Genomic DNA, 12,526 nt, shown 5'->3' on the forward strand with positions numbered 1-12,526 from the left:
GTTTTTTAATTGTGAGATTCTTTTCATTACGTTTAGCCTATTTAATAAGCAAAACCGTGGGTACCTCAGGACAGAGAGAGCCTACTGATTTCATCCATTACTTAAAAAAAAAAATTTTTTTTAACATTTATTTATTTTTGAGAAGAGAGAGAGCCAGAGCATGAGTGGGGGAGGGAGGAGAGAGAAAAAGGGAGACACAAAATCAGAAACAGGCTCCGGGCTCTGAGCTGTCAGCACAGAGCCTGACACGGGGCTTGAACTCACGGACCGCGAGATCATGACCTGAGCCGAAGTCAAACGCTTAACCAACTGAGCCACCCAGGTGCCCCACCATCCATTACTTTATACACAGCTCCTGAACAGGGCTTTGGCACTGTTGAAGGAGTGACTGACTGCATCAATGAATGGATAGAAGAGAGCTATTATCATTTAACATATGAAGAAGGTGAGGAGCAGAGATGAAGCACCTTGCTGGAATGACAGCGAAGCAGAGCGTAGGACTCAGTGATGATCTCACTGCCGCCTGCCGCCATCCACTTGGGATGGTACCAAGGTGGCCTCCCAGGGACAGCAAAGAAGTATCAGAAAAGCTCAGGTAGCCTCTGTGCTCAGGATCTTGGCATCTTGAGGTGTTTTAATCATATGACTCAAATTTCCTCCCACTGTCTGGAGGGGAGACCAGCTCTGGCTGAGATAGCCTGAGTATGCCCCGAATCCTGAGCCCGGGAAATTCCAGCTGCCAAGACCAGACTTGGCCAGCCGCACAGCTGGCGGTGGCTTCTCAGACTGGGTGGAGAGGCCACGGCCCTGATTACAAACAGACTCCACTGGGACACCCGGGCAGCACTGAGCAGGCCCCCCACAGGCAGCTGCCTGGGCCGAGGGCTCTGAGATGAGCGTCAGGTGAGACAGAAACCTCTCGTGTGGCTCAGCCACGTGACCTCTCACTCGCTCCACATACCACTTGCTTATTCATCCATCCGTTCATCCTGGAGGCTATCATATGCCCAATACACCCGTGCACTGGGGTCCCTGAGGTTGGTGCCACTGTCCCACCATCTAGAGCCGCACTCCCCAATACGGTAGACATGAGCCATGTGCAGCCACTGGGCACATGAAGCATGGCTCATCTGAATTGAAACACGCTGTAAGAACAAAATACACCCTGGATTCCAGACACGTAGAGTACGAAAGGAGGAAGGAGCATAAAATATCTCATGAAGACCTTATTATGTGGAGCATATACTGAAGTGATAATATTTTGGATAGATTTGGTCAAAGAAAATATATTCTTTAAGTTGATTTTACCAGTTTCTTTTTACATTTGTTAATGTGAGTAACTAGAGAAATTTTAGTGTATTTGTAGCCCGCTTCGTATCTCCACTGCACGGCACTGGCCTAACGTACTGGAGAGAAGAAGGGCCAAGTTCCAAGCTGGGGGTAAGGGTGATGTTATAGCTGGCCTGAGGTGCCCAGGGAGCCCAAAGGAGACTTGGCCCCAAATGCCAGAGTGGGGGCGGGGGAATAGCAGCTTCCTAGAAGGGTCCACATCGAGAACAAGAGCCCCAGAACAAATCCAAGTTAGCTCCGGGACCAGGAAAGTCCAGGAAGGAACCCCGTGTATACAGAGGCACAAAACTGAGAAGCCCAGGAACCTCCAGATAAGCGTCCAGTGGCAGGAGTGAGGGAGGTGTAAGAGAAAGTAGTGACACAGGAAAGGACAACAGACGTCCGTTCCTGAGAAGTCAGTCCAGTGTTGTCCAGCAGGATGACTATGTGAGCCACAAGCCACGTTTTCAGTTTTGTAGTAGCCACATCCAGAGAAGTAAAAAGTGGGGGAGGTTAACTTTAGTAGTCTGTTTCATTTAAGCCAGCGTATTTATCATGTTAACGTTTCACCACATGATTGATGTCAACAATTCGTAACGAGATAGTGTATCTGCTCTCGTCTTTGAAGTTGGCCGCGTGGCTTACACGCACAGCACATCGAAGTCTGTGCTGGCCCCAGTTCAGGTGCTCAGTGCCACATGTGACTTGTGGCTACTGCATTAGGCAGTGCGGGGCTACTAGGATTTTCCTATCATCAAGTGCGCTGGGAAAAGGTTTGGAGCAGAAGTGTCCCTTAGGAAAAAACAAAAAACAAAAATGGTAGCCACAAGAGAGACAAGGAGCTCTCTGGGAGTTGTCACCACCATCTTTTGGTCACTGTCACCTACCAAGGTCACTGTCACCTACCGATCTTTGAGCATCAAGGTACTTAGCTGTAAAATGGGTATAACATATATCTCTCAATTTACGAACTGGTATTTTGGGAGCAAAGTCTCTTTTTTGCAGACTTTACCTCGTGATGGAGTTATGTGAGGGCGGTTTCGGGGTGCAGACAGCAGAGCCCTGTCCTGGCTTTTGTCCAGAGTCCTGTAAAGGGGTAACTGCTCTCTCAGTTCCCAAGTGGTTCGAACTCCTTTCAGTGGGTGACCGGGGACAGATTCCTTAGATTTTTCACCTTTAGGTTTCTCATCTGTGAACCTGTGGTGTGCAGATAAAAGGAAGCAACGTGTGTAAAGTGACTCACCTGATAAAAAATTGATCAGAAAATGGCCATTTCTTTCCTTCTATGCTGTCATCAAAAGGGCTCTTTCACATCTCCAAGAGCAGCCTAAGAGGATGTTAAACTCAAACAGCATGACTGGGGATCAGACTAGTTCAGTTATGTCTCAGAAACATTCCCAACCCTTTCTCTATCCCCTTCAAAAGGAACTTCAAGGAGTCAGTTCATTTCAGAAGGAAATTGTCCAAGAAAATATGCAGATTAGAGCCAGCCCTTCGGGGGGCTTTTTTCTAGTATCACAATAAGCTTTAACTGGAAAGAAAACAGCTTTTCAGTGTCCCTGGGCTCTATCTTACTGGAGAAATGGCACAAAAATTCTTCCGAGTCTCCAAGGAGTTTCCAGGTGCTTAATGACTTGTCAGGGTAATAAACAACTGAATTCTGGGAAATCATTATGTGAGATGTTACCTACCACCTTCCTCTGCCTTTGAGAATCAAATGAAACAACATAGTCTGGGTGGAACGGGGGCGGGGGGCAGGGGGAGGAAGCCTCAGTTTTGAAGTCTGACAAACCTGAGTTTGAACCACAGTTCTGTCACTGATAGCCACATAGTCTTTGGACAGATTGCTTTGATCTTTGAGCATCAAGGTACTTAGCTGTAAAATGGGTATGACATATATCTTACAAGACAAGAACTATGTATGAAAGGAAAGAATGTTAGTTATCTATTGCTGCATAACAAAATGTCCCCAGAACTTATTGGCTTAAAACAATATTTGTGATCTCACCTTACATGGGTGAGGAACCTGGGCATGGTTTAGCTAGGTCCTTGGGCTCAGGGTCTCCCAAGGTGTCAGCCAGGGCTGCGTTCTCACTTCTAGGCTTAACTCAGGAAGGATCTGCTTCTGAGCTCTCTCATTGGTTGTTGACAGGAGCTAGTTCCCCATGGGCTTTTGGACCGAGGGTATCAGTCCGTCAGTGGTTGTCGGTGGGAGGTCTGCCTCAGTTCCCTGCCGTGTGAGCCTCTCCCTAGGGCAGCTTACAACAGGGCAGCTTGTGTCACCAGAGCAAGAAGGCACGAAGAGTCAGAGGAAGAGATGACAAGACAGAAATCAGTCTTTTATAACCTAATCTTGGAGGTGACATCCCATCACTTTTGCTGTTTTCCAACGGTCAGAAGCAAGTCAGCAGGTTTGGCCCACATTCGAGGGAGAAAGGGTGTGTGTCAGGGGGAAAGGAAGGTTGGGGACCATTCTGGAGGCTGTCTGCCACGGTATTTAAACATTCTCGGTATAGAGTCATGATGACCAGACATGACAGCATTTTGAAAAGCAGTGTTCACCACAGAAATAAAAGAAATCTACTGGATGTGTATCAGGGTCAGGAAATTTAATCACATGACACTACCAGTCTATAAAAGGGCTGATTCTAACCGATACTAGGTTTTCCAAAGACTACGTTTAAATATGCATTTAACTTACATTACATACTGATTTGACAACATATTGCCAAATAACAATGTTTGGAGTTAAAATGCACTCATTTCTCCTAATGTTTTATCATGTCTGAACCCCTTTCTGATTATTTTAGGATGTCCACGTTTTTATGGGGATGTAAGTAAAAATATGCATCTCGATTTTCTCATTTAGCACCATTACAAAGGCATTTGACCCTGCTGTACTTTCCTTGTAATTAGCAGCTTAATAGCAACATAGTATTTCCATTCTGTAGCTAAATCTAAGAGTCGTGGTTTACTTAACCATTCCTTTACTGTGTGATACAGAAGTGGCTGCAAGTGTTTCAAGGTTAAAAGCAATGCTGTGATTGAGTATCTTTTGTGTGGTAAGTTTTTCCCCCCACAATTTGAATTATGTCTTTAGGCTAAGTCCCAGAAAAGCAATTAGAGTATGCACATTTTAACGGCTCAGGTTTTTATCCAAACGGGAAGACAGGTTTCCTCAAAGACAGACATCTCAGCTTACTTTAAACTAAAAACAAAAACAAAAACAAACAAACAAATAAAAACTATGGCATGTAGCCTATAATGACATTTCATGAATACTTGTGGACTTGAATGAGTGAACAAAAATATTTAAAAATCTGAGACTTTAGGAAAAAATATTTAGGCCAGATCTCTTGTAACTTTTTTTTTTTTTAAATCAAGAGATGTTGTATTTCCATTTAGATTTCACTAAGAAATGTGGAGGGCCTATTCATGCCAGGCACTGGGCATGGTTGCCCTTTGCTTATCTCATTTAATCCTCACCAGCGCCCCCTACAGCTCATTTTCCGCACAGCCAGAGAGTGAAATGCTCAAAGCATAAATCAGATCAGGGCACACGCTTGCTTTTTAAGTAAGCCCGTATCATTTGAAAGGAAAAGTAGGTCCTCTTCTCCGGACAGAATACTAGTTCTGGAGAAAACTACTTACGTAGAAACAAAATTTCCACGCAATAACCAGGAGTAACCTAAGGGAATTTTCCTGAATATAGTTTAGCTTGGGCAATGGATCATTTTAGTTAAACTACGAATCAGAGTTATAGAACACTTTGGTAAGCAGGGCACAAGTGACTCTGAGGAAAGTAATTTTACCGGTCAGAATTTACTCTGACTGATGTCTTTCTTGGAACCTCACGGTACCCTCCTCCCCACCAACTCCCCCCCTCCCCACCTTTTAAAGAAAATTTCGTCGTCTTATTACAAGGACTGTCACTTTCATTTCTTAGACCCAGAGGACCAAGTTGCTTGCACAAGCTCAGAGTGCCTGAGTGACACAATCAGAATTTATTTCCACCCAGGGTCCCAAAGCATCTCTGGCTTGGCTGCTAACCTTGAACCACAGCGCCCCCACATGGGCGGCGGCTGGTTTGGCTTTTCCACCTGGGCAACTTCTCACCCAATCAGCGCTTCCGTTTTTCTCCTGGCTCAGGTGAAGGAGGCCATGCAGCGGATCCACGACCGAGGAAACATCGGCAAGTTAATTCTGGATGTAGAGAAGACCCCGACTCCACTGGTGAGTCAAACGCAGAGGGATCCGTTCAGTTCAGCACGACAGGGTCTATCAGACGCAGGCACAGGTCGGGGAGAGGGAAATACAGGCGGCTCTCTGGCTCGGGGAGGAGACCTGTGTAATCAAACAACCATGCAAATGGACAATTAGTCACACCGCTGGGGTGCGTGCTGAGAAGGAAAGGAAATGCTTCAGTGCGAGCATTTCAAGAGCAATCTAAGGGCAGTCAGGAAAGATAGGGATAACCTGCCTATCACAGGTGCTGCCTCTTGGTTGCCACAGGTGAGAGGAATTCCTGGTAAAATCTAATAGAGTCACGCACAGTATCAACAGAAGGATGCCACCTGCCTCCGAGATGCCTCCTGAGGGTACCCTTACGTGCAGGGATCCCTCCAGGAGTGAAGCGTGTCAGAGTCACTCCCCAACCTGCTTGCTGGGGCCACCGGTGGTGGGAGGGGGCAATGTAGTGCCGTCACACAGAGCGCCATCAGACTGCGTGGATTCAGAGCCTGGCTCTCCTCTCCTGTGTGTGACCCTGGGCGATTATCCCGCCTGTCTATCTTCAGTAGCCCTGTCTGCAAACGAAGTTCTCACAAGTCAATTAGAGTGATACACATAAGGCATTGTCCCGTGCATACTAAGTTCTGGGAAAGGATTAACAGCGAAAATACTTGGGGTTTTTTGTTTCTTCGCTTTCTCACCCGTTGAGTCTTGAACCTGCATCGGGCATTTATAAAAGAAAAAAGAACTAAAATCTTTGCATGTTTTAGTGTGTATTTTTTTTTTTTTTGTAAGTGTACCTTGGCTTTTGTAACCATAATGTAGTTCGGGAAGGATGGTCATTTCACTCAATGAAGGGTGATTTCATGAGAGGGCATTTCACAAAGTACAAATGACCAACAAGTATAGGGACATCGTATGTTAAGTGCTTATGAAGTTCTAGGGGTGTGACAGCAAGTATCTGAAGGCAGATGAGGGGTTGAGGCTAGGGAGGAGGCGAGGGCTGGGCTCTCGGGTCTTCTGTGCACTTCTGTTGTTCTTAAGACACATGACCAGGTCTGTTTTACCCCATCAGTAGAGGGGATCTAGAACCATCCTGGACAGTTTGTTTTAAGCAAGATAGTTGACATCAGCTTCCTGCCTGTGACTGTTACACAGGAGGTCCCGCTGGGCCCTTGGACTTTGGGAAGGCCTGTTTGACCACAGGGGATTCTCACCAGTTGGGCTGAAAAGCCCAACTTTGAGGGTGAGACCTCAGGACCTGCCATGGTGCTGGTTCCTGAATCTCACTCAGGAGGACTTCGACCTTAGGACCGAAAGAAACAAAGAGATGTGGTGAGTGGCCAACTCAGATCTGTGGTGTTTGGAAGGCCTCTGCGGGGAGAAGGCCACGGCCTGCCTGGATAGAGACGAGACCTGAAGGAGGAGGAGCGTGTAGTCAGGCTAAATAAACAGAGGACATCGTGAGAGCCAAGATGGGTCCGGCGAATCTTTTCTACGGCAAGCGCCTAACGAAAGGAAATGGCACGGGGTCAAGGCCCCTCGGGAACGCATCATTTCCCACTGGGCAGCTGTTGGGGGTGGGGGCAGTGCGGGGCCTACAGAGGGGCCTTCTTCTATTAGAAGGGCCACTTTCAGAGCTCAGGCCAAGCCAAGGGCCCCGAATCTGCCTCGCTGAGTACACTGCACGGTACTCCCCCTCCTCCAGGAACTATCGGGGCCACGAGGGGCTCGGGCAGCGCTCTGGAAGTGCCTTTGCCAGGAGTGCCTACGAAGTGCCTGTCAAGAGTGAAGGCTCTCCTGCGTGGGGCCTTCCGTCAATGTGGCTGAGCCAGGGCGGAGCTGAGCTCACCTGAGGACGGGTCCCAGGGTCCCAGCAGAGACCGGGCTGCTTCCTCCGGACCCCACGGCGTCGGGGCGCAGCTCTGGCCCCGGCCTGACCGGCGCCCCTGAGAACAGTGGCAGCCTTCTCTGAAGCCTGCCGACCTCTGCCACCCCGCCACTGCCCCGGGCACGTCACCTCTGGGTGTCCCTGCGCGCTGTGGGAAAACAGAGCCTGCCCACCTTGCACAGGGGGCAGTAGTTACTGTTTCTGCTGCTTCTTGTTGAGAAGATGGAAAGGGGTAATGTGCCTGAGTCCCCTGGCACACTGGTGAATGTGGGGTACATACTAAGAAGGCAGAGCTCTTGTGATTATTTTTGTCGATGTTTATTTGTTTTTGAGAGAGAGAGAGAGAGAGAGAGAGAGAGAGAGAGAGACAGAGCCCGACGCGGGGCTCGAACTCACGAACCGCGAGATCATGACCGGAGATGAAGCCGGATGCTTAACCGACGGAGCCAGCCAGGCGCCCCCAGAGCTCTCACGATTATTCGCTCGCTATTCTCAGAGTTCGTACTCTACGCTCCTGCGTGCCAGGCCCTGTGCTAGTTGCAGAGGATAACACAGGAAGACAAGAGGAGACCTGGTCATCTTCCACGGTGTCTGCGCTTCCCGTGGCGGGGCAGGTGGATGGCCGTCAAGAGGCCATCCGTCCAGATGGGACACTGCTGATCTGTGCTACAAAGAAGAGCTGGTCATGCGGGGGGGGGGGGGGGGGCCGTTCCAGTTAGGGTAGTCTGGGAAGGCTTCCTTGAGGAAGCGGGCTGAGCGCTGAAAGCAAAGTAGGCACCAGTTAGGGGAGGGAGTGGCGGGCTGGCATTGCAGGAAGAAGACACTGCCTGCGGCCAAGAGGGCAAATCCAGCTCCAGGACAGGCAACGCGGGGAGGCCCGAGGACCATGGGCCCAATTCCTGTTTGAAAGAATGAGTGGTGGGCGTAGGCAAAGACTCGGGTTTAGGAGATCTGGGCTTCGGGGCAAATGACGTCGACTGGGGCTTAGGAGTGGAAATCTGAGGCCCAGTTCGCTAAGGGGGCTGCTGATGGACAGGACTAGGATGTCTTGAGCATCCGTCATGCGCTCGGCCCGTTGCTGGACGCTTCAAGTACATCATGTTACTTTGTTTCACTTGGTCGTCACGATAGCGTTGTAAGGCAGGTGGGTTTTTTCCCCCGTTGTAACCATCCACGAAAGGGAGGCTCAGAGAGGGATAATAACCACGCCAGGGACTGGTGATGATGGCTAGCTTGCTAGAACCAAAGTCCACATTCGTGGACACGGTGTTCTGTGTAGACAATAAAGGACACGAATGCACATTTGTTAGTATGGTTGTCATGGCTTCTTAGGGAGTGACAGCACCAGGATTTCAACCCCGGCCAGTCCGTGCAGTGGACGCTCTCAGTGCCTAAGGGCGCCCCCCAGCACCTGGCCCCTCTGACTGAGAGCCTCCAGCCCCAGGAGCATGTGCGGCCAGCACGTCCAGAACTGGCCAGAGAGGCCAGGGAGATACCCACCTTGGCCATTCCTTGGCTTCCTCCCCCCCGCCCCCAATATGCGGGACACCTGCGAGGGGCATGCCCCTCACTGTCTCCCAGTGGTCCCCAAGAGGACTGAGCCCCAGTTGCCCACATCAGGAGCCTACTTATTAGGTTCCCTTGCCTTTTCTGTCTCGTCTCCTTCCTCCCTACCAGCGCTTCCTTGGAATCATCTCCCAAATTCCCAATCCTTGCACTCAGATCCTTACGTCAGGGCCCCCACCCTAAAACAGGCGGCACCACACTGCCCTCCTGGGGAAGGAAACAACCCTAACTCTTAGCCCTCGGAAGGAGGCCTTCCCAAGGGGCTTCCTCAGATGCTCCAGGAAGGGAGGAGACATTGCAGACCTTCTAAAACGCCCTGTGTTGAATTGCAGATGGCCAACGACAGCACAGAGACCAGCGAGGCGGGGGAAGAGGAGGAGGACCACGAGGGCGACAGCGAGAACAAGGAGCGGATGCCCTTCATCCAGTAACCCAGGACCCTGGCAGGAGAACACGGAGGATGATTTGGAACAAGAGGAGCCGGTGGAGAAAGTTCTTCTGTGCCCCAGTGAACAAATGCTGTAGCCCACTGTGTGTTGTGTTTGTCTGCAGTCAGCTGAGCTAAAAAGCTGTTGATCACTGTTGTTTTTGAAATTAAGTGCCAATCCCATCCCACGCAGTATTAAGTCCCTCCCCCACCTGTGTGTTACTCTCTCCCCTGTCCCCTCCTTCACAACCATCCATCTTTGGGTCCTTCTTGACAGTTCTTAGAACAGCCTTGCAAATTAATACAAGCCCTCAGGCCCAGTGCCTACAAGACCAGACGTGGGCAAAGACAAGTTTCGACTGAAGGGTGTTATCTTAAGAGCAGCGTCCAGATCCTGGGAAGCTTCAGGCCAGCGACACTTTTTGCCTCCAGCCACCCATGATTCTGACAAGAGCGCTTGCCAATGTGGCTGGCAGAAAGAGGGTAGGCCGGGAGGTGTTTTCATGAGCCCATACATTTAGGATCTCTCCAAACAATCCTTTCCCTCTCCCCGTTCAAGAGGCAACTTCCTTACATGCATTGAGTTGTTTAATGGTCCAGAGGTTGAACCACTCTCCTCTCAGCCTCTGATGCTTGATCCCTTCACTGGTTCTTAACCATCAACACAGGAAAACAGACGTGGAGTTTTCAGGATAGAGGATGGGTCAACAGCATGAGTTTGAGGACCAGCCACAGAGACTTCTCCTCTGAAACCATGTCTCATGAGCAAAATCCTCCCCTCCCCCACCACGTACATTTTATTTCAATTGTAAGAAAACTCACCACGTGTGGGACTATTTCAGAGGTCATTACCGAGATTTGCCTACATTTGCACACCTGCCACGGGCATTACCGATTTTGCTATTTCCATTTCCTGGTAGTGAGCAGCTACCTTTACCAAGGATCCCCCGGGGAAGACCTCCCTTGTAGACCATATTTGGGGAAAAAGAAAATCAGTGAGTGTCTCTTTTCTTGCCAAAGCATGTTCCGACATGTAACAAACTCTAGCGATACAAACGGTTGACGTTCAGTATCTGATGCCAAGAGTGCAGTTCCTCTCCTCTGAAATATAAGATTACGGTGCAGACTCTTTGTAGGGCCCCTGCTTTTTGGTAATCGGGGACCAAAGTACTTGATTGCACACCCTTGTCCGATTTTCCAGCTCCTAAACTCCTAGGAAACCCCACACCCAGCCCCACCATACTTGACATGCCTTGAGGCGAACCTTTCCCCTGATGGATGAGGAAGAGTCTCAGTGTCTCCACAAGGGGGCTCCTCATTCACTGCTCCTACTCCTGGCTCAAAGGGTGACTCCTTCATTCACAAACCAAGCTGGAGACACATGGAGCCCACACTATTAGCAACCCCCCCCCAAGTCACTTTGCTTTCTGGAAGACCTTGGAGGGCTCCCACCTTGCTCCACCTCTCCACCAGTGAGCCTTAGGGTCGACCCAACTCTTTCCCCAAATGATGGGAATGAATGCATTCCAGCAATTACCTTTTCATTTCCAAAGTCCTTTTGTAACAAATGTCACCTCATTAATCACATTCTTTTTTTTTCCTACCCCAAGCTTGTGATGATGACTTATTTATGCCAAATATTTATCTGAAGGGAGTTTCTCCTCGTTGTGAATGTACTTGTAAAATATGAAGGCAAAAAAGGGTGCCGCCATCTGATGAGCAGGGAGGTGACAGTATCTCAGAAGACACTGACATCTTCTGTTCATACCCCAAGACTCACCGGCGTTTCATTTCTGGGCCACGTAGAAAGATAATGTGGAGGTTTATCTCCCCACCCCCAAAACTTTCGCTAAATGCTGTATTATTGGTCGTGTTTCTCCCATAACCAAGCTGACAATGAGGTTTTAAGGAGAACCACCCAAGTGACATTCCTGGTGAGCTGGACAGAAATGGCATTTTCTAGGGTTGGGGTAACAAAGAGCCAGCGGCCACATCAGGGCTGTCCTCTGCGAGGGGGGCGAGAACTCTCTTCGCAGAGTCCCACCACTGGCCTTTGTTCTGTCCAGAGGAGAGGCATTTAAAAAAAAAAAATCATGCTTCCCCAAATCTGTTTTTCAACTAGCAAGATTAATACAGTCAAATTATGGCCGTTGGTTAAAGAAGAAACCCTTTTGGCTCCTCGGAATACAGAGTGAGAAGGAAAACTAGAGTCTCACTATCAAGGTCAGGTTGTGCCCTGAAGAACAGGATAAATGCCAAAATTAACCCTTTAATGCACCCTCGTTTTTTAAGCACCTTCTTCCTGTCACGTGATTGGTTTTCTGAAGGAAATGTAAAGAAAGTCTCAGTTTGCCTTAAAGGAACTGTGAAGGCTTCTCTGTCATCTAAACTTGATTGGAGTGAACTGAAACATTGTCTAATGTATTTGTGGCTTTAGAGCTTTTGTTACATTGTGCCTACAAAGCAAATTATGTTTACATAAAATATATAATAAAGTATTCAGCATAGCATAACCTAGCCTGGCGTCAGTGACCCCACATCCATGGCTGTTGGGAAAACATCACCACTATTAAAATGTAAGGAGTGGGTGACCAAAAAAGAAAAAGAAATTAAAAATATGTGACAGAAGAATCTTCAAATGAGAAACTAAAGACTGTATAGAGAAAACAGGAGTCGAAATAAGACGAGCTAAAGGCTTTTTTTTTAAAGAAAAAACATTCAAGTTCCCTCAAGCAAGAAAGTAAAACCACTAAAGAAAAGAACTGTCCAAGACATCATATAATAATAATGGCAATAGTTATAATGGCATTTATAAGGCACCTACTATATGCTGTTAAGAAAGCTGTATAGATAAAAATCATAACTAACATATATAATAACTCCCAAGGGCCCGGAGAGGTAAGGTTTATCATTACACCCATTCCATAGGTGACAAAAGTGAAGATTAAGATTTTGCACTTGCCCAAGATCACACAGCTAGTAAGTTGTGGGGCCAGGATTTCAATCCAAGCTAGAATCCATGCTTTTAACCACCGTATCATGCTTCTTGGCTTAAATAAGGGTGAGATAGGATGCATTTCAAA

The 12,526-nt window shown here is 48.3% G+C and overlaps 1 protein-coding gene across 1 annotated transcript in view; it reads left to right on the top strand.

Moving 5' to 3' along the window:
* VAT1L (vesicle amine transport 1 like) overlaps positions 1–11,960 on the top strand; it is a 148,734-nt gene extending 136,774 nt beyond the window's left edge. The window contains exons 8-9 of the mRNA XM_040443191.1: positions 5,479–5,562; positions 9,349–11,960. Of these exons, the coding sequence (XP_040299125.1) occupies positions 5,479–5,562; positions 9,349–9,447 (183 nt within the window). The 3' untranslated portion in view covers positions 9,448–11,960. The remainder of the gene's footprint in view (positions 1–5,478; positions 5,563–9,348) is intronic.
* The last annotated feature ends 566 nt before the right edge of the window (positions 11,961–12,526 follow it).

The sequence above is a fragment of the Herpailurus yagouaroundi genome, unplaced genomic scaffold (genome assembly GCF_014898765.1).
Source record: "Herpailurus yagouaroundi ecotype Mexico unplaced genomic scaffold, PumYag 190, whole genome shotgun sequence".
In the NCBI taxonomy this organism is placed as follows: domain Eukaryota; kingdom Metazoa; phylum Chordata; class Mammalia; order Carnivora; family Felidae; genus Herpailurus; species Herpailurus yagouaroundi.